This window comes from Uloborus diversus, chromosome 1 (assembly GCF_026930045.1).
Source record: "Uloborus diversus isolate 005 chromosome 1, Udiv.v.3.1, whole genome shotgun sequence".
NCBI lineage: Eukaryota > Metazoa > Arthropoda > Arachnida > Araneae > Uloboridae > Uloborus > Uloborus diversus.
The window spans coordinates 83089362-83113026 of NC_072731.1; the positions used below are offsets into that span (position 1 = coordinate 83089362).

The 23665-nt window shown below is 33.3% G+C and overlaps 1 protein-coding gene across 1 annotated transcript in view; it reads right to left on the reverse strand.

The window, feature by feature from the left end:
* Nucleotides 1–14832: 14832 nt before the first annotated feature.
* LOC129234685 (uncharacterized) overlaps nucleotides 14833–23665 on the reverse strand; it is a 93692-nt gene continuing 84859 nt past the window's right edge. The window contains exons 15-16 of the mRNA XM_054868729.1: nucleotides 20372–20540; nucleotides 14833–15512 (exon numbers count right to left, since the gene is read on the reverse strand). Of these exons, the coding sequence (XP_054724704.1) occupies nucleotides 15123–15512; nucleotides 20372–20540 (559 nt within the window). The 3' untranslated portion in view covers nucleotides 14833–15122. The remainder of the gene's footprint in view (nucleotides 15513–20371; nucleotides 20541–23665) is intronic.

Here is a 23665-nt window from a genome sequence, read left to right on the forward strand (position 1 = left end):
AAGGAAAAAACCATCATGCAAAATTTTCTTGCCAAACAATTACAACAGATAATAAAATACTTTTAAGAAATTTAAATAAAATGAGAAAGATGGATTTAAAAGGCGTAACCATGGAAACACAAAATAAAATAAGTTTGAGAATTGAAAATGAGAAGAGATGGAAATTAACAATGGATTCAAAAAGTGTTACCGTGGAAACGCAAAATAAAATGGTTAAAAACTTGAATCGAGAACAGATTTTTGAACTTCATTTAATTCGCTTGTAACTTTTTTTCTAATGGAAATAGATGGTTAAATTTTCGACCTTAGGTATAGGTCCAGTTAGATCTGGAGTGAAAAAATGGAGCTCTTTCCAATGCTGTCAAAAAGAAAACTCTGGGACAATTCCTATCCACTTTTTATTGATGGATTTAATGAAGAAAGTAGTGCTTAAATTTCAGCTAAGCCTAAAAAAATTCGAGCTAAAAACGTAAAAAACTCCCGTCGCAATTAAGTTAGAGCATTGGAACAAATTGCGTAGAACGCGGAAAATTCTTCCCTTTCCAACGATATATAATATTACTATTTGCGAGTAATTTTTCACCCACATATTCGTGAGTTTTTGTGAAAATTAAGCCTAAATTAGAATAAAAAAAGAACTATTCATCGATTTTTTTTTTTTTTAAACTGGTCTGCAAACCTTCTCAGGACTTAAAAGGAACAAACTGTGAAAATTTCAGCAAAATCGGCTGGGTAGTTCTCGAGTTTTGCGAGTTCAAACACACAGACGTTTTTTGGAGACTTCATTTTATACTATGTAGAGATGTAATACAAAAAACCGTGAGGTGCTGTCTATTTACATTTTTGCATGGACAACAAATGGAAGAAATTCAAGACAACTGATAAGAAGCCCCCCCCCCCCCCACGCTTTTTTGTATTATTAAAATTAAGTGATTGGTCAACAACTATCATCCAAAGATTATTTTTCACTTTTTAGTTCATTTTGCTACGAAAGCGTGTTTTTTTAGTCTTTTAAACTATTATTTTATTTTTCTGTTTTTTAGTCTTAAGTTGGAGAATTATTAGGGAAAATCGCAATTACTTCTTTTCGTAAAAGTTGAATTGACGAAATTATTTATAAAACGAGTGCGAGGTAATATCTTAAAGTTAAGACAAGTACACCCCGATGGGAAGTTAGTCTGAGTCATCGATGTATGTTTGCGGAAATCATATTTATATTACTTTGAAAATTTGAGATGCATTTGAATAAAAGTTTTGTTCAACAATGGTGTGATTAGCAATGAATTTCCAAATGAAGGCTCACCTAAATTTTGGCATGAAATTTGTTAAAAACAATTATATTTCATGTTCTAATTACCTTGGAAGATTGGAACAAATTTTGTCTGATGCAGAAAAATTAAAGATTTTTTTAGATATTTTTAAATAATTTTTGCGTTCATTTTTTAATGTATTGTTTTTAATTTTTCTTTTTTTATTGTTGGATTCATGCGAAAATATTGATTAAAATTGGAGGAAACCAACAATTAAAAGAGTTAATTAATTAATTTGATTATAGAATATTGCATTGTCATCGGGTCTGAGGTCGCGTGCCAAATTTCAAAAGAATCCGATCGCAGGAAATGGGCGAAATTTGAGCTGCAAGATTCCGTTACAAGATACATACATACATACATACATACATACAGGTGAAGCTAATAAAAGCGTGTTAAAAAAAACTACTTATCGTACCGCAAAAAATTTTTCACCTATGATGTTCATACATGTTACTCTAACATATAAAAATAAAATTGAAAAATTGAAAACTTCCCTATGATTCCCACCTAAAGTCCTCCCTCTCGAATCTCCGAGAAACCAAGGCTTGGATGGGGCAAAATTTAAAGTGTTATTGCAAGTAGAGCTTCATTGCCTTTGATATCACCGCTGCAGGAACCGTACTGGATCAACTGGATCTTGTTGGATGACTCGTTGACCCCCCGTGTCTAATGATGGAGATTCTTAATCGGTTTGGTGTACGAGTAGTCGAGTGTAGAAGGGCCCTAAAACATATTCTTCAGTCTTCTATTGTAAACAGCGCGGCCTTTTATGCAATGAATGCTCCAGGAACACTGTAAAAAAAAATCTGTAAAATTTACGGAAAAAAACTGTCAGCCAGGACGCTTCTTCCGTTTATTTTACAGAAATCTTCCGTATTTTTATTATTTATTCAAGCTGATTTATTATTTTATGAAGATTAAAAAATGAAACTATACTTTTATAAATACATTTCAATATTTACTATACTAGTACGAAATACATGTATACAAAGGTAAATTTCCGAATATGCCTCTGTAACAGATGACAAAAAAACATAATAATAAAATATTGATTAGGATGCAATAAAATGGAAGTTGCAAACGATTTAAGACTTACTCGCTTTAAATAAATATAAGATCAAAAAACATGATCACGAGAACCAAAATCCAAACAGGCGGGCGAAATTTCGAAGAAAAACAAAGTACGCGGTGAGGCGATGGTAACAGTTAACGCTTATAACCGGTTACAGATTCAAAAAAACAGAGAAATCCTGTATTTTATTACGAACAGTTTTTTTCTGTAAAAAATACGGATAACTTCTTCAAAATTTACAGTTTTTTTTACAGTGAATGGCGGCGTCTGAATGGATAATGGCCTAGTTTTACTGCCCAGTTATCTGTCAGATAGATTTTCTGCGCCACCCGCACTCTGTAACACTACTCCTACCCTCGGGCAGAACAATACTAGACAGATAGCACTAATCACCAGACCACACCACGGACCCTGCCACGGAAGTGCTTTCGGCTCTTATAAAAGCGCAAATTACCCAAATCTACTTCTACTACAACTTGTCACAGAAATTCATTGACACTTTCTCTTGAAGATTGATGCCTAAAACTTCCAAATTGTTCCTTCTTGACTCGGTCTTTCTCTCCTGAAGCACCTACAAAAAGTATACAGTGGAGGGGGATCGTTTTTCAGAAAACATTAGTTTAATCACTGTATCATAACGGAAGGGAGAAATTTATTTGGATGCAGTGGGATAAGAATCAGTCCGTTTTCGGTTCTCTACCCAAACACAAGTTTTATTCTTGATTCCGCTGTACGTTAAAGTTCTCTTTCAGTACAGAAGGAAAAAGAGTGCACAAAGAGAAATTTTTGATGGATTCTACAAATAAATGTGGTAGGTTATCCTGCAATATTTTATGAACTGCTAGCTTTCTATTTCATATTTCATTGCTGTTATTCTTAAAAAAGAAGGGGTTGGGGGGGGGGGGGGGGGGGATTTGGTTTCAAGAAAAAATTATATGTTAAATTTCGAGAGAAGATTTATTGTTTTAGCTACTTTTACATTGAAAAATGCATATCCCATCAAGATTGTCACGAATGAAATATTTTGTACTTATGCTTGAGGATAAGGAAAAAGATTCTTTAATTAAAAAAAAAAACCGACTGTTTATACCTATTGAGCCTTTTATTTATTTATTTATTTTGAATTTAATTATTTTATGATATTTCATTCTTAAGAATGAGAGTTAGCTTTTGTCCCTTTAAGTTCACAATTTTGCACTCTTTATTTGCAAATGGTCGACAAAATGCATTTTTTTTTTTTGAAGTATCGTTTTAACAAGTAACTAATTTTGCTACTGCCCATACCGCATTATTCGAAATTTATACAAACTAACAAAAGAAAAAAAATAGAATAAGTTCAAAAAAAAAAAAAAAAAATGTTGATTGACACAAAATTTATTTTCTGGCAGATGTGAAGCCATACAATAGTTTAACGTACCAAAAAAGAAAATTAGGTTTAGCTAATAATTCTAGTTAGCTTTACAATTCAATAAAGGACTGGAGAAAGACATGAAAAACTGCAGACAAACTTAAAAATGATGTTCCTCGATTATTTAAATAATTAAATTTTCTTAAAGAATGTTATTTTAAACCTTTAAGTATGCGTAATTTAGTACTACAAATTAAGTTTGTGGAATGTTGATGTAAAATTTTTAGATAATTTAAATGCATCGTAAAACCGTACAACTTTAGACCACTTTATATGTGTATTTTTCTTCATATTTTCATCATTCTTTGCCAAAAAAGGTTGAGCATTTAACCAAGGGCGCCCAAATGGGGGGAGGGGAAAAGGGGGGCTCAAGCCTCCCTTTTAAATTAGAACTTCCTTGCTTTTAGTATCTTTTTCTCTGCGAAAATGTAAAATCATTTCTTCTCCAGCAATTAATGAATACGTTATTAAAAAAATGTAAAATTTTAATAACTATTCTGTACTGAAATTGGTTTCTGTGGGGAAAATATCCTGCTAAACCATGAGGAAAATATCTGAGGCCCCCCCCTTGAAATTTTGCATATGGGCGCTCTTGCATTTAACCATACACTGTAACAAATTTCGGAAACGTTTCTAGGTTTATCGGAAACGTTTCCGAAATAATAAGAATCCTTCATCCAATAGCGAATTCCTCATTATTCAGAAAGCTTTTTGTTATTTCAAAAAATCTAGAAGCGGAAGTGAGGCGCAATGCTTCGAAACGTATTTTATCCTTCCAACACTGGCGCCAGTGAGTCGGAAATAACGAGAGCTTATTTTTTTCCTTATCTATGGTTGCTGCAGTCAGCAACTGTTTAGCATTGGATTGCTTGTTATTTGATGTCTAGAGAGTAGTAAATTGTGTCTAAACTAATTTTACGCCTTTGCATTTTGGACTGCCTTTGATTTTTTAGACGATGTACGCAGCTATTGAGTTAGTTAATAACGATTTGCTTCTTAACAATTTCTGGTGCGACCATGATTACATATATATTGTGTGTTCAAGCGTGAATAGTTTCAAAATACGTTTTTATACTTAATGAAACGAAACCCTTTGGATTACTTATCCAGTTGTAATGAAGGTACTTAGATTTTCTTCCGTTCATGTTCACTTGTAAGTATTAATGAATATTTTAAAACATGTTTTTATATACATTTATATTTTTGTTGATTTGCATTTGATGAGGCTCCAATTGTTACTGTGTTTGGGTTTATCGAATTAATTTAAAGTTATCCTACATACCTATGTGCGCATGTACTATTTGTTGTAACCAACTGAAACTGATTAATTACGCAAAAGAAATAAGATTTATATTTGAAAAGCAATCACAGAAAAGTTATTTCGAACTACTTCGATATACATACATTGGTTCAAAAAAATCAATTGTTTAATTCATTAAAAATATGGTAATGCAAATGTTTTCTAGTATTGTAATATGCTTCACAAAAAATGTGCCAGTATTATTTATCTTTTTTTATTATAATTTATTCATTTATTTAAAAATATTTATACCATTAGAAAATGGCCGAGTTATATATTAGTAAGCAACATAGTTATGCAATTAATTCATGTGCTTATTCATTTTGTTAAATGTGGTTGACAATAAAAAATTCCTTGACATTAGTTGTTCTGTAAATAACATTTCCTTCGTGAATATACTAGTTTAATATAGGACAGTCAGGAGGAATGAGTCAGTGGCAAAAATGGAACAGCTGCATTTACAAGCCGAAATAAAAAGAAATATTATTTCATATCATTGTTTTAAAAGTCATCATTTTTTAAATACTATGTTATTTATATACAATGTACATATGGCGAGAAGACGAGGGGCGTTCACCACGCAGACTGCCATTGACATTTTCAGGGATTGCTTTTTTTAGGGGGGGGGGCGCTTTATAGCATTTTATGGGTTCACCATCACTCTTATGGTGTGGGGGGGGGGGAATCGCGTATATATGAAATGGAGTAATCATGCAATAGAATTCAACGTTTTAATAAATAAAATATATAATGCATTTTGCGCACATTGTAAAAATAAAATCAGTAAACTATTTTGATTATGTATTTATGTTTGTGATGAACTGGAAAAGAACAAGAACAGAAGAATCAACCCGAATGGTTCCAACAGGAGGACTTGGTGTCATATTTAAATTCACCAATTTCTCTGTTGGCACTTTTCGGTACACTTTGTTCGTCAGAGAAATAGACTTGACGCGAAGGGAAGGTAAGTTCTGTCAAATTTTATCCGAAAATAAAAGCTATCAAGTTTGATACCAAGATATGTTTTTAAGTTCTGCATTAAAAATACAATATGTTGATAATTTTGTCTTGAAAATATTGAGAGAAAAACTGAAGTTTAAGATTGTTTAACAAACAATCCCACTTTTGAGAAAGTACCCCCCTCCCCTCCCCTGACGATTTTGTGATTAGGAATGAAACTACTATATTATTTCATAAATTTTCAAAAATTTATAACTGTGCATATGTTATGCTGTTAACCATGCTAGTTGTCATTAGAAATTCAGAAAAAAAAAATCCACGAATGATTCTAAAATTGCTTGTTTCATTGCTGTTAGATATGAAAGAACTGAAACTGATATGGTATGCAATACTATAGTAATGAATTATATTTTAGAAAAAATCACGGAAAAAGGATTCTGAAATTCTCGGAAACGTTTTTGAAAATTGTTTGGAGAGTTCCGAAATACTCGGAAACGTTTTCGAAACTTTCATGAACCACAGCTGCCGAGAATACTCAGAAACATTTCTGGAAATTACGGAAAGAGGATTCCGAAATACTCAGAAACGTTTCTGAAAATTACAGAAAGAGTATTCCAAAATACTCAGAAACATTGAAAGAGGATTCCGAAATACTCAGACACGTTTCTGGACATTACAGAAAGAGAATTCCGAAATACTCAGAAGCAGAAACGTTTTTGAAAATTTCATGAACCGCAGCTGCACGATATGCTCATAAACGTTTCCGGATTTTTTTTACAGTGTACACTACCATACATTTCAGATGCAGTGTAACGCTTCGAAAAAAAATTCTGAATTGCACACAAAGGGAGGGGGAATTTTTTGTATATCGGTATCAAGTTTGCACATGGTGGTGACAACTTTAGACCACCTCCTATTTTCCTTGATATGCACCGCTAAACCACTCCGGTGTAAAGTTACAATGCATAGATCATTCTGTTCCAATCCCGTACACTGCAAAAATTATTTTAAAAAAAATGTACTTACTTTTTCCGATTTATAAATAGTTTTATACTTTTTGAGTCAATTTCAGGTTCTGTTAAATAAAATCAATTGTGAAAAATAATATGGTTTTTTTAGATACATAAATATGAACGTTAGATAGTATGAAAAGCAATTATTAGGTACCTACTGATGATTTTTTTTTTTTTTTTACAAGGGCATCTTTGTTTATATTTTTTTTATAAGGAATTGATACAAATTTTGTCTCAATTGTGTAGGTTTCTTCGTTGTCGCAATAATCCTTTTTTCTTCCTTTTTTTGTATCAAATGACATCGGGGGAATGAGGCTAACACCAAAATTTATCCTTTTTTGTTTTCCTTGTTTAAATTTGGTTGTTACTATTTTGTGGATCACCTTTTCCATCAAATCAGGCGAATAGTTGAGGTAAGGACGGCCGCCTATCTTCTTTCTTTTCGCTGGATTCATGTCTAAAACTAAAGAAAACTCGAAAACTAAAAAAACTGCTCAAGACAACACAAAATATTGACAAACGATAGTTAAAATGGGTGGTCTAAAATTGCAACTCGAATTCCCGGATTTTATTTACTTCGAAACGACAGGTAGAAAAAGCAACATCAGGATTCGCCGATAAGGCTAAATCATCTTAGATACCTAAGTAATAAAGTAATAAACTTACCTCCGGAGAATTCAATCAGCAAATATAGGTTTCGAAGGAGACTTTGAGAGCTGAAGCAAATATTTCAAAAAACCTCCCAACACAAATGAATGTTGACACGAAAATGATAACACTGGAGTTTGGGGTAAACAACATGAACTTCTGTGGACAACACTTGCGAACCGACTGATTTTTTTTAAAGACTTTAGCTTTGCTCCAACGACCACTACATGGCACATACTACCAGATTCCTTCAATGGTCTAAAATTGCAACCCTGGTCTAATGTTGTACGGTTTTACTGTATTTGAGAAACGAATGAGGACACGCCAAAAGAGTGACTTTCTGAGTGTTCAAAAAAAATTTTTGGGAGAAATAAATGAGTTATTGTTTTAATAAGAATGGAATAACATCTCAAAAAATATTTCCAACTATTAAAAAAAAGAAAAAAATTCTAGGTCAAACAATCCTTGTGTTCGGCTCCTGGGACATAATATTATTAGGATTTCGGAGAATCACCCAACTGCGTGCTTGAAATTTCAGGTTCAAAAAATTGTCGGGCCCCTAAACCTTTCCCCTTACGAACAGTACAAAGACATTCTAAAACTGCGCTTTTGAAACTACAATTTCGGAAAATTTCCGGGAAGAGACTATCAGAAAACTCCTCCATTCAATTTCGAAATCCTTTCAGAATCCTATTTCAAAACATTTCCGGAGGAGGGCCTCCAAATCTCTTTTCCCCAAACACCGTCAAAGATTGTCTGAAACTGCGTTTTTAGGACTACAATTTCGAAAATTTTCCGATAGAGATCCCTAACTTTCAACCTAGTTTCAACTTCGAAAAAAATACGGTAGAGGTCTCTCGAACTCACCCCCCTCCCCCACTACACACACACACACACACACACTAGTTTAAAGATTGTCCAAAACGGCGTTTATAAAACTACAATTTCGGAAACTTTCTGGGGGAGAAATCCCCTAGCTCCCTATGTCTGTGAGAATATTACACTTATGATTAGGTTTATATTGCTAACATTTCAGTCTTGCAATGACAACCTCTTAAACCAGAAGCTGAAATCTTTCTTGCTCTCTTTCTCTCTGTCAAAATTTGTTAAAAATTGAGGTACCACCAAACTCATAAACTCCCCTAGTTTTTGACCTTGCGACCTGCATTCATTTTATTGCTCTTTTTCCTACCATTTTCAAAAAACCCTTAAACTTGCAAGATTGTGTACATGGGGGGGGGGGGAGATTTATCCCTGAGATATGGGCCGGATTAGTGTGAACGCCCGGGCCGTTTTAGCGGTCCAGTTCGGCCCTGATTGAAGATTGGCTCGAGTAGGATTGCAATAAAAAATGCAAGGCTTGTCATTTTTACTTTTTCGCCAACGCAATGCAGTTATTGCTGTAACTTAAATATGTCAGTTCTTAATAATCACATAACAAAAATATACTAGGAGTACATTTTTCTTTCAAACCGCCAAAATGTTGCTAAACCCCAAATATGGCACGCCTCTGGAGTTCTACATAAAATCATCCTAGCAAGATTTATGCAGTGACCCGACACATTTATCTTTCAGCTAGCGTACTCATACTTCGCGTCAGACTTCGAAATTAAATAAAAATTGGATTGAAAAAAAAATTTGAATTTTGACCTCTTGAATTCAAATTATGTTTTTCGTAATCACGAGTGTGTGTGTGTGTATGTAGGCGTGTGTGTTTATGTGTGTGGGGGGGAGGCATGTGTGTTTGTGTGTAGGGGTATGTGTATGTGTGTAGGCATGTGCGTTTATGTCTGTGTACAGGTATGAGTGTGTGGGTAGTTGTGTGTAGGTGTGTGTGTATGTATAGGTATCTGTATGTATGTGTACGTGTCTGTATGTATGCGTGTGTTGGTATGTGTTTGAGTGTGTGTATGTGTTTGTGTGTGCGTATGTGTTTCTGTATGTGTGTGTAAGTGTATGTATGTATGTGTTTGTGTGTGTGTACGTGCGTGTATGCATGCGTGGAAGTGTAGGGTATTGACGCAACCTGGAGACGGTTTTCGCTAGAGGAGTAGCATCGTGAGGCGGCCGGTCGACGGTGGTGCTGCAGAGGGTGCTGGTGGGAAAATAAAATCATAGGAACGCCAAAAACAGTCAAATAAAAGCAATAAGCAATCGTGATTGCTCAAAAAATAAACAAATAAATAAATAAATAAATAAAAAATAATTCAAAAAGATTAAAATTAATTTGAATTTTGACATTTGGAATTCAAATTATGTTTTTCGCAATCACGAGTGTGTGTGTGCGTATGTATGTAGGCGTGTGTGTATGTATCTGTATGTATGTGAAGGAGTCTGTATGTATGCGTGTGTGTATGTGTTTGTGTGTGTGTATGTGTTTGTGTATGTGTGTGTAGGTGTATTTATGTGTTTGTGTGTGTGTGTACGTGCGTGTATGCATGCGTGTAAGTGTAGGATATTGACTCAACCTGGAGACGGTTTTCCCTATAGGAGCAGCATCGTGAGGAGCCGGACGACGGTGATGCTGCAGAGGGTGCTGGCGGGAAAATAAAATGATAGCACATCAAAACAGTCAAGTGAGAACAATAAGCAATCATGATTGCTCAAAAAAAAAAAAAAAAAAAAAAAGAAAAAAGAAAAGGAAAAATTAAGAAACAGATAATAATTTAAGAGGGACAAAACCAGGCACGGAGCTATAAATTTTGGACCTCCCAGTGACAAAATCTGTAGGGCCCCTCCACAGAGGCCAGCAATATATATTTGCAACATTAAAAGTCTTAGTGTTACTTTTTTTTTTCAACCTCTCGGGCCGTTGAGCCCCTTACAGATGTGCCTGCGGGGTCTGTGTGTACGCAGATTCGGGCCTGGACGGAATGTGCGGTGGTCATAACTTCCAGCGGACGTAAGGTCCAGTAGGCCAAAATATTATGGGCATATTAATGGTAGAAGAGGGGCATCATTCGCCGTTCCTTCTTAAAAAGAAAAAACGAAGACAAATTATTAGAAGCGCCCGAGCTCTCCTCCCATCCTCCCCAAGCCCCATAGAGTCGGCGCTAGTGAGGACAGTCGGAATGAATTTAGTACTTTTGATGCCATTACTTTTCTATCATTGAACGTAGAGCGAACTTAAACGAGAATCAACTCAAGTGATCCATTTACGGAGCACAAGCTCTATCTGGGATCCTTTTGTGAAAATGTAAGCTCAACGGTTATTTTCTTTTTGAAATCAATTGTTTTCAAAATTTACACGTTTCGGTTTCTTTTTAGGTGACTATTACAGCACACAGACGTACCTAAAATCCAGTTACATCCAGATTGTGTATCTCGATGGATCATACCTTATCAATTATTTTTCCATCCGATTGTTTTTCCTTAAGGGGGTCACAGTACCTTTCAAACATTTTTTTTTTTAATTTAAGTAAATTTTATATTTTTTTGAAACCATAACATGCATACTTATTTTTTAATCAATAATTTATTTTCAAAATTTAAAAATATTGCCTACTTTTTTTAAAAAATTGAAGAAAATTTCAATTTTTTTGAAATCCCTAAGGCTTTTTTATTTTTGCACGAATTAAAAAACTTTTTTTTATATTCGATCACTGTAATCATCTCTAAAAATCCGTGCATTCATTTGCTTATGAGTTTATTAGAAAATTTTCTGTGATTAATTATGCAAAAAATCAAAGTTTTTTTTAAAAAAAAATTGGTTTTTAAAGGTTTAACATGCTAAACATTTGAGTAATTTATAAAATGCTTATCCAATGCACAGTTTTGTCAAATATGTTATCCTAATTGCAAAAAGTATTACTTTAAAGCTGTATCTTTAATAGAAAAAAAATCCTTAGGGATTCTAATGACATGAAAACACAAAAATACCATCATCGAGAAAAAGCAGTTTAAAGTTTTTCTTTTGCATAAGAACGCATAGCGAACATGGCCTAAAACCACTCATACATGGGCGGATTTATGAGGGGGGCAGAGGGGGACAATCCCCCCCCCCCAGTTTTGAGAGGACTTCACGTAGTAACAACACATCTTCCAGAAATTAAAAAAATATATATTTTTTCTTTTTTGAATAGTTTAGAAGGGCATGGGTGGATTTATAGGGGGGGCACAGGGGGCAATGCCCCCCATTTTTGGAAGAACTTTATATAGTAACAACACATCTTTCGAAAATCTTGAAAAAAAAAAAAAATAAAAACATGACTTTCTTTTTTGAATAGTTCAATGAAAATGAAGAGAAAAGCGAATGTCCTTTTCTGATGGGAGAAAAGATAAGGGGAAAAAAAAACCCGAACATTAAATACAAATAGTACAGCTGTCACTGGTGTGCTGAAAATGTGTCTAAATTCACTATTTTGGACTGAAAACCATTTGGGCAAGTAGATGAATGAAAATATAGGCTAAACGAGCTATACATTAAGCTGCAACACTTTTAATAATCGACGATTATTTTAACAAATTAGAACCTAAAGCGAAGGGGAGAAAACTCCCCCCCCCCCTTATTCGCGCTAACAGAACGATCTACTCGTTATAATTTTTGTCCACATTTAAAGTATATTTTATTTATGTTCTTAGTAGATTAATTGGCCTTTTGAGGAATTCTAAAAAACATAGTTTTCTTCCTTCTCTATTTTTTTTTAAGAGAGAGAGAGAGAGAAAATAAATACTATCGCAAACTGATAAATTTCAGTTATCTGAGTATTCTGATTAAATGAATCTTTTTACTTAGAGGGAGAGTACAATTTTACTTACTTTATAAATACTGCTTAAAAAGTAAGCTAAGTCATAATCATCTAAGTCTAAAAGAGTCAGTCCTTGTCATGAGTGAAATCTAAATAATAGAGTCATCAAAAGTTTTGGGAAAATTTGCTGAAATTTAATAAAAGTCTATATAAAAACCTAACAAAGATTGGTAAAATCGTAAAAATCCATTAACCGTAAAAACTGACGAATTTTCATAAAAATTACGAAAAAATCAAACAAAAATTTGCAGGTAACAGTGAATTACAAACGGGGCTAAATTTGCCTATAAGATAAACAAGCTCTTGCTTAGGGCCCCTGCGTTGAAGTGGGTCCTTAACTCTCAAAAATATTTATGATTCGTTCCTTAAAAGATGGAAATTGCTTGAAAAAACTAATTTCATTTTTAAGTGCTTGAAAACCTTGAATATTTGAAAACGTGTGGCTACAAACCTTAAATTTTAAAATTTCTAACAAATGGTAGAGAGGTGGAATGCCAAAATATGTCGAATTCAGCTCCTTGCCACATCCTGTATTAAAAATGTAAAAATCATGATTCTCACATTGGTAACATAAATATTTGAAATAAATTTTTGTGACTCACATATTTCATATCTTGCTATTTATTCAATCCCAAATGCAGTATTTTGGAAATTCTTTTGTATTGCTTGCTTTCTTTTATCTTACTTCTTCTGCATGTTGTCTATCTGTTTAGCACGGAAAAAAATACGCACTACTTCCTTCTATTTCTATTCGTTTTCTGCCCTACTTGCAACTGAAGAAAAGTTGTTGTCATGAGAAATCTATGGTTTCTTTTTTCTTTTAAATTTAAAATAGCTACTTCTCACAAAGTTAGAACAGGACTAAGAATTTACAATCAAATACTAAAATATCAGAGACTGGAAAGTACAAATGAAGTGCGTTAAATAATTTTATTTATTCTAGAGTCCTTGAAAATAATTAGATAAGTCTTTGAAAATCCTAAGCAAAGTGGGCTCCAATTTCTACTGCATATTGTTAATCTGTTTAGGCAGGGAAAAAAATGATACACTACCCCTATTCCTTTTCGTTTTTTGCACTACTTAAAAAAGTTATGAGAAATCTATAGTTTATTTTTTCTTTCAAACTTAAAATGGCTGTTTCTTACAAAGTTTGAACAATACAACTGTACAATCTAGTTGCCAATTTCTATGTCTATCCAATTAACCTTTATAAGGCTTCAAAATGCAGAATTTTACATCCATTTTACAAAATTTTCTCTGGGGGAGAAACCCCCGGCCCCCTAAAATTGAAGATATTCTATTATCCACTTAAAAGGGAGCCCTGCGTCACTCTCGATACCAGCTGCCTCTCTTAAAGTCAATTCAAAAAGGACAGCATGAAAACACGCATTAATGAAAACGACACACAAAAAAGTAAAGCATGGACTTAGGCATCACAGGAAACAGACAAAAACATGGGAGTGGGGAAAATAAAAATGTTGCTAAAAAAAATCCTGCCCCCCCCCCCCCCCAGGAACTCAGTCCTAAATCCGCTTATGCACTCTTTACTTTTGAAATATTTGAATTAAAGCAATGAAACTTTTCCCCTGTGTTCAGAATGGTTTTTAGTTTTGAAATAACCAATAAAAATTTTTTTGATCGTTTCATCATTTTTGAGGTACTGTAACCCCTTAAGTATTCAAAGCATTTTCAAACCACTTTCAAATATGTTTGTTTCCCAAACACTGGAACTTGATGTTTTTGTAAGTTAGTATTTTACAATTGAATCGTTTATTTCAGAAACCAGTCAAGCGCTGAAAATTCGAATTTTAGGCAAAATATTTGAAGCAGTGAGAAGCAAAGGGATGTAAGTGGACATTTTCAAGTTTTGAGTAAAACACGTTTAAAGATAACTTCCTAGGTAGGCTTTCATTAATTTTTTTTCTAAATCATGCTGTCAGCAGCCCCTACCAGGACTTCTAGTACTATCTCTTGCCCCAAGACAGAGGAGAGACCCACCCACCATTTGAACTGGTTATCTCCAAATTTTTAATTTTGTCACTTACATCCCTTTGCTTCTCACTGCCTCATTTATATTATCAAATTAAATTGTTCGATGTGAATTTCAACGCTTTTTATTGCAACAAATATACCTAAATGTGTTAAAATATCGGAGGCCTTATTTAACAATTTTAATACAATGGTGGAATGCTTTTTCGAAATTTTAGTGCTTGGCGTTTGACTGCTTTTTGAAATAAACGGCTCAATTAAGATAGCAAACATTTAGTTCGCAGTAAAAGAAATTTAAATTATTAAAAGATACTTATACTAAGGAAAAATCACTTTAATTTAAAAATGACAACGAATGAAAAATATAGAACTTTTTTATTACGTCAAGTAAAAAGACAAAAAAAAAAAAAATCTTTACAGTCAGTGCTACAATTATGAAATCATTCAAAACCCCCTTACCGAAAACTCACTTATTTCCAAGTAAGCAATGGTATGGAAAAATATGTTAATTCAAAAAGACTTCCACAAAAATATTACAAAAATACACCTCCTAATATTTGTGCAATGCTTGCATATAAATGCTTCGACAACTTCAGATTTAAAGCATTATGTTTCCAAAAGGGATTAAGATCTGTCAGCACTGCAGTATTTGAAAGGATGTCCCTACAAAATCAGCATTGAACTATGCTGCATTGATTCACATTCCACCACCAACCACTTCGAACGCTTTTACACGTCTTGCAGCTTTGTGCTTCTTTGTGGATTTTTGCCCACATTTCCGTCGCTATCTCCTTAAAATATGCACCTGGTTCGTTTTCTAGTAAAAACTTCGCCAAGAACACTGAGCCCCTTGTAGCGGATGTCAGCTTAGCAAGAGCTCCTTTGGGGTAGTCCAAATAAGCCTCTCCAGTTTTGTGCGAAGGAAATATAAGCCCGTCAGCTCTCACTCCGAACACTTTCTGTTTCTTGGCAACTGCTGCATAAGAAGAAATCGTATACAAAGTGATCCCATTAGATTCTAAGAAGTTCCTTACTTCATCAGTTTGCTTTTTGTTCTGAACCTGAAACCAAAATAAAATTCCGATAAAATTGTAGGTCAAATAAATAGTTTAACTAAACACTGAATACATGCAAAATACCGAGGGTTTGGTTATGACATGCAGAGGATGCGGTTTCGTTCTTGTTATGGACTTATAAGTCCGGATTAGTCAATAACCGAGCTGTAGGCAGTAAACATTGAATAGTTACCAAACGTTTTTGTTAAACCTTCAGAACTCGCGTTCAAACTTAAACGGGAGAATTTCTCTTTCACGTCACCTATTTCCCTAAAATTCAACAACTACAATACGCGATTGATTTATTCATTTATTTTAGTCCATTTAGATGCATACCTGGTTGAATATTTCATGAAAGAAAATAAAAACAAGTTTTCGGCAAATCAAGCTTTGCCTTCGATTGATGAAAAAAACACTCACATTCGAAAGAAAAAAAAAAGTTACCATTGTAACCCTTTTATTGGCGAGAAAATCCTGTACCTCTTACTACTTCTTACCTGAATCGTATTGTTCGCCAAATCGGCAATAACACTGCAAACTAAATCCGCAAGTTCTTAAGCCGTTTTTCCTCAACCCTATTTCAACAAATGGAATCGTTTAATCCAGGGGCGTAGCTAAGGGGGGGGTTTTGGGGACAAAACCCCCCCCGAAAAGTTAGTCTCAAAAAAAAAGAGAAAAAGAAGAGAGAAGAGAAAGAAGAAAAGGAAAAAATTCCAAACGATTATACATATATATATATATATATTATATATATATATTATATATATATTATATAAATGTATATATATATATATATGTATATATATATATATATATATATATATATATATATATATATATATATATATATATATAAAAGAAGTAACCCCCCCCCCGAAAGTCGGGTCTAGCTACGCCACTGGTTTAATCGGTCGGGCAGCGGAGCTCAACTTGCCAGAGGTGGACAGTAGACTAGCAACGCTTTGAGGCAAAACGAGACCCACGTGATAACAGGCCAGACAACTCCTCCCCCCCCCCCCCCGCTTCGTTACGCCACCAGTCGTCGATCTATGAACTTGGCGCGAAACTTTGAAAGCAGTGCGTTTTACCAGTTAACAGTAGTGCTGATTGCTCTGGCTGAAATAGATGAAATAAGAAATATGTAACTTCGGATGCATATTTTTGAATACAATACTGTTGTATTTATCTCATCCTTTCCACGTACCGGAATGTAGAGGCAATTAAAATATATATATATATATATATATATATATATATATATATATATATATATATATATATATATATATATATATATATAATACAAATCTTATAAGTGTCTGCTGAGTGAAAGTGAGTCAGCGATTTCCGCTTCCGAACAACCTGCATGCGAAGAAAAAAGTTGGGCTCCTCATGGAATAAATTTTAAAGTTCGGAGGCAAGTACTTTTCTCAGATAAACAAATTTACATTTTATGCTTTTAAGTTCATGCAGTTAAGGTTGCTTAACTTTTCCTCCATTACACAAACAATTGTCAGTTTCCTTTCTGATATCTTTGTAATTTGTAATTTCAGCGTACTGCTTTAATATTTGAGATGGTTAACTTGCAACTTTTTATTTCTTTATTTTTTTAACCTTGTACACGCATTTATTCGAAATGGATTTTCAAAGCTGACAATATACATATGTCAAAATTTTCTGCAAATGTATTTGTTGCTATCAGAAGCAACGTAACTTGGTGTTGATATTCAGTTAATATGTATGTAAACAAGTTTATTGAAACAGGTTTTTAACTGAACTAATCTTATATTTTCGGTTTCTATTAAATTGTTTCATACGCTAGCATGTGTTATTTTGATCAAAAAACATTCCTTGATGGACTTCCGTAGTTCTGAGGTAGAAGATTAGCTTTGAACGCCGGAGGTCGTGGGTTCGATACTCAAACATTTCCCCCCAACTACGCCCCTGCAATGTTATGCAAACAAGCTGGTTCTGTGCGTAAATTAAAAAAAAGTATATGTTTTTTTCCACTGTTGTCTTTAAGTTTTATGATATTTATGCACAAATTGTGGTTGGGTTAAAGGTATTCATAATTTCTGGGCTTAAGAAAGATTACCTTTGAGCAGTGGATACGCAACGTGGTTTTTGCTAAATGCTCTATGCTTGTTTGTTTGTTTATGCTTAAAAAGGGCAAAAGGTCTTGAACTACATATTTTTTGAACTCCTTGGGTTTTCTGTTAATAAGCTTTCAGGAACTCTGAAACTGTAACATAAATTGAATTAAGGGGGCTGTTCATAAAGTATGTTGCAAAAATTTTGAACAAATCCCCCCACCCTCCTTGTTACATGTAACGCTGTTCAACATGAGCATATTGTTATAAACAACGTGTGATGTCACACTTCTTGTTATCCCCTCCCTTCCCCCTGTCACAAAACTGTCACACTGAATTCCTAAAAGAGCATACTCAGCAAAATTTTGATCTAAATTTAACATATATGAGGTTTTAAGTATTGAAGAAAGTTGCTAAAATGGTCATATTATGAAAAGTTTTTTGAAAAAGGTTACTTTGTCATCAATTAATGCTTTTTAAAATAATTTTTTCAAAAGCCTAAAATGATGAACTATTGAAGCCCCCCCCCCCACACACACAAGAATCATTAGCATCAGAAAAAGCTAAAAATGGAAAAGTAGCCAAATTCCAAAAAAAAAAAAAAAAAAAGGCTGCTTAGATATTGAATACAGTTTTTTGATGTACAACATACAATATTTATGATGTTGTATAATTCATTCTTTAATTAATGTTTTTCAAGTTGAATTCCTGTGTAATTTTTCGAGAGTGCCCACCGAAGAGGGGGGGGGGGGTGGTCGGAATCATAGTCCTTATAGCAATGATAGCTTTTCAACGGCTATAGTTAAATAACTGTGCCCTTGAAATTTTAAGGAAGATGGTGGAGATGTTTTTGGGGTATTTTTCTTGAAGTTTTCATAATTGAAGGGGGTAGGGCAGCGTTTACTTTGGGGGATGGCACCCAAGCATTCATGTCTTTTTAAAAGCATAAATTTGCTCAGCTAAGTTAAGATTAATAATCTGGTATTATGTACTTTAATTTGATGTTATGTCTTTGAAACATATTGCAGTCATATTTCCCATTTACTTAAGTAAAAATATTTATTTTTTAAAATTTCATTGAATTCTTATTCAAATACAATGGTAAAATTATTTTTTGTTTTGATGTAATTGTAAAATGAAAGTTCATTTTTTTTATTTGAATACTTATTAAGAGTTAATGTTTCAATATAATATACAAGTAGTTAAAAATGCGATTAGTTTAAAAAAAAATTCAAATAAAAAATAAAACTGTGTTTATTTATCACTTTGTTTTAACATGATTGTAAAATAAAATCGTGTTTAGTTATTTGAATACTTTGTAAGACTTATAAATGTTTTTATGTAAAATACTATGAATTAAGCTCAGTGTATTTTTTAATGTATGATTATTCGGTTCCTTTTTATGTTTTCAAATGAAAAAGTAGAACTTAAATGCTACTAAAATAATAGAAGACAATAATAAATAAACCAAATAGTTTAATTAAAACCAAAATACTACTCGAAGTGCTCACTGCCCAATATCATTGTGGATCGACGAACGATGAAGTCATTTGCTAGTTGGATGGCCTTCCTATCTCGAAGGCCTCGGGCAAAACATCTACGATAAAATCGCGTAGAAATCAGCTTTGTTATGCCATGTGGGTGGTGTTCTGCCGATATTTATGACGCTTAAAACTTCAAATTAAGGGTGTACAGCAAAAAATCAACCATAAATAGCACAATGTTGAAAATAAAAGGGGATGGGTGGTTGGTGTGTCCACTTCCGGATTACTTTGTAAAGAGGGTGTTTACGCATCGTTTGTGGGGCACGCACGAGTTCGGGGCCATTCAATTAATGTTCCCTTTTTAATTAATATTTACTTTTTCGAATGAGTCAATTTCACCGCCTTTTTCTACTTTATTTTATTCTATTTATTGATTATGTATCATTGTTCTCATTATCTTGCAAAATTCCGAGAGACATTGGTTTCCGCTTCTCTCCCACTAAGATAAACACACCAGTAGCGACCAGTGCTTCAGTAGTGGATACGTCAAGGCTTATATTTGAAAAAAAAAAAAAAAAGGATTCCAGGTTTCCCAATGGATTTAAACAAGCAGGCAGGGGGTAATACCTCTTGCACTTTTAAATCCATTGGGAGACCTGGAATCCTATTTTTTTTTTTTCAAATAAAACCCTTGAAGTGGCCACTAGCTGGTGAGTTCAATTTACTCTTCAGATTTCGCCGAATGTGGTTCATTTGGGCTTATGAAGAGCTTCATTCAACAGATCAAAACTCCAATACTCCGCAGATAAAATGTTAGGGGACTTTAAAGGTATTTGACTTTGGTAAAAAGATTTGGATTTGTTATGGAAAAATAAAATCTTGCAAAACATGCATCCACCATCCACTTTTCAATGAATACAGAGGTGGTTTTTGAAGTTTGAAGTGCATTTTTGTCTGGACCAGATAGCTCTCTTCAAAAGTTACGAGAAACAAGGGAAAAAAAAATCTTTTTGTAGATATTTAACGTAAAACTTTCTTTGGATAGCACAACGAGTTAATTGCAGCATGTTTTTTTCTCTCTCTTTCTCTTTCGTATTTCAATAATTATTTTGAAGTAAAAGGATATTAAAGTAAAACAAAAAAAAATTAAAAAATGCTTTCGTACGCAATTTGTAAAACAAAATACGTAAACATACTTTATACACTTGTTAAAATTTCTGTAAATGCTAAAACTATTGTAAGGACTAAAGTTATTGTACATTTTAATTCATCCTCTGGTCAAATCTCTTACCGGGTTATCATCCACAGTAACAGCAACGAAAACTTTGGAATGGAATGCGTCATATCCCAAAACTTCACTAACGAACTTAAGTGCTTCAATGTTGTCTGCTTCCGTTTTTCCTTTGAATTCCAAGCTTTTTATCAAGTCATTTACTTCTGAAATTTCATGCCACATGCCTCTAAAATAAATAAATCGAAAATAATAAAACGGCACAGTGTTTAACGAAATTTCAGATTTTTGTTATAAATGTCAATAATTGTTCAAGGGTTACACATTTACACTCCTGGCCAGAACTTTATCCTGGCTGAAAACAGTTATAAGACGAAATAACAGAATCTCTTTAAAAATACGAAGTACTTTTCATAATGCACTCAAATCGGCAAAATAAATATTATCCTTTCTGACCCAGAAAAGTTAAGTATTCCTGTAGTTTTCAATTATTCCAAGAACCACAAACGAGGAAAAGTGCGGCTAAAGTGGAGAATTTCTTATCATTATCTAACTTTCTGTCATAAATTTGAGTGCATTGAGTGCCATAAAAACATGCATATTTTTCTGGGAAAGTTTGGTTTGAAATGAGTTGAGCCGCACCTCTCCTCGCTTGTGAAGTCATATTCTTGGAACAATTTAAAACTACAGGAATATTTAAATATTGTCCTTTCTGACCCAGAAAAGTTATTTTGCCGATTTGAATACATTATGAAAAGTGCTTAGTATTTTTAAAGAAATTCTGTTATTTATTTATTTATTTTTTTAGTATAAATGTATTTCAGAAACAGAATAATGTTACCATCACGAAACTTCATGTCATTTTTTTCCATATAAATGCTTCATACTAAAAGGAGAAACAACTATATACGTGTCTAAAACTTTAAACATTTGGCACTAAAAAATAATCCTTGTTCCCCTCTAGGATTTGTTTGTGTGCTAATTTAAGTAGAACCATTTATACGCATTAAAGGTTTGCGAAACTAATTCATATTTCACAACATACAAGTTACTCGTGATAAAGATCCCAATATGTGTCATTACTTAGCCCCGTTTTCGATTATTAGCATGGATGAGAATACAAATTCTAAGAAAGCAATGATAGTGGATAAATTTCATGCTTGCTCCAGACAAGCTTGGATTCAAAATTTTTATTTTGATTACTGTTAATATTGTCGTTGTAAGGCAACAAAATTTGTAACAGTGGGTCTCATATTTAAACATTTAAATTTGCTCTTTTCCATCCTAACTGAAATAAGTTTTATTTTAGAACTGATTTTTTTTTTTTTTTTTAGCGTTAAGTGGTACCTTAAGATTAAGAAAATCATTTAGCGAAATCCCGAAGTCACTAAGTGGTCTAATTACTGAGATATATGCAAAAGCAGGCCTCAGATTTTTCTGTGACAATCAGGCCAAGTATAATAAAAGTGCTTAAAATAAAAGATTAAAAAAAAAAAAAAATACTAAGCACTTTTCATAATGAGCTCAAAAGGACAAAACTTCTCTGGGTCAGAAAGGACAATTTAAGAATTTCTATAGTTTTCAAAAAGTTTAAGAAAGTAACACCACAAACGAAAAAAAGTGCGGCTCAAGTCATGAAGAGAATTTCTTATCATTAAGCTTTCAATCATAACTTTGAGTGTTGAAACATGCATATTTTTCTTATTGGGAAAGTTTGGTTTGAAATGACTAGAACCGCACTTTTCTTCGTTTGTGTGTTATTTTCTTGGACTTTTCGAAAACTACGGGAATTCTTAAATTGTTCTTTCTGACCCATAAAAGTTATTTTGTCCTTTTTCAGAAATAAAATAATTTTACCCTCACGAAAATTCCCCTTATTTTTTCACATAAATGCTCGGTACTAAAAGGGAAAACACCTATATACGTGTCTAAAGCTTTAAGCAGTTGGCACTGAAATTTAATCCTTGTTCCTCTCTAGCATTTATGCTTACTAATTTCATACCTGCTTCAGAAAAGAATTAAGAGCCATTATTTTGAAGTTCAGACAAGGTGTGGCAGTGACCATTTTTGATTTTTATAATTTTTTTATATGTCAAAGTACGTCATGAGAAGTGAACATTCTGAAATTTTTAGCCTTCCAAAAAAATTTTTTCGCTCGTTAAAAATTCCCAAAGTTTGACGTTTTGCAACGCTTTTTAGAAAAATTCTAAAGTCGCATTTCAGTGCGCTTTAGCTCTTTACAGAAATACCACCCCACGGTTATGTTTATATTAATTGGCTGTACTGTATCTAGTGATGACGACTTCATAGTTATTTTGGTTGGGGGTTGTTGCTTTCTTCAGATAAGGGGTCGCAAAGTATGGATTTTATCCGTTTTCGCGCAAGTTGAACCTGCGTTATTTCCCCCAAAAAGCCACCCCCCGAAAAAAATGTAACATATACTGAAAGTTTATACTATAAAGAGAGTAAATGACACAAAATTTGTTTGAGGTTTAATTTTTTTTAGGAGAAAAATGCCCTGATATTTTTCAAATTATCAAAGATTGTGCTTTTTTGATCACAATTAACTCAAAACAGCATCACTAGGAAAAAAAAACCTTTTATATATTATGGTTCCTGGCTATGTGTAAAACATCATGAAAAAGAAAGCAGCATGGGATCTCTTCTTGTTTTCCAGGAAATAATTTTTTTTGTAGCTCATTTTATGCGTTTTCTCGTACGTAAAACGTGTGTCCAGTATGCAGATTAGATCTTCTAAAACTTTAAGGATGTAGTAAGAATGTATATATATATATATATATATATATCGTATCAATCCCAAAATAATTATTTCTTATTTATGTCCGTAGCAATGGAAGAAATATCATGAACAATACAATATCTGTTTCACTTTCCTCTAAATGCCTTTTTTCTATGTCATCTTCAAATACCTCTAAAAGGCTGTCAGTTCTTGATAAATCAGTATTATTCACTTTTTCTTGCTTGGGATATCAGCTAAAAACAGTTTGAATTTGACTTTTTGTCAGATATTCGTTCGGTTGGGATATTTTTATGTCTTCAATCATCTCTGTTCTCATTGCATGTTCTACTTGGTCGGACGTCTGTTTTCTGCCGGTTTTTTACCATAAAGGAACTTTTCATAAAGAAATTCTATTTGTTTCAATGAAAATTGTGTACTTTTACGAGTTGGGAGAGCCCACCCCTCACATGAGATTTCCAAAATGTTTTCTTCTTTGTTTTCTCTTTTGTTGCAGAACATGCAATGAGAATAGAGATGATTGAAGACATAAAAATATTCCAACCGAACGAATATCTGACAAAAAGTCAAATTGAAGCTGCTTTTAACCGATGAAC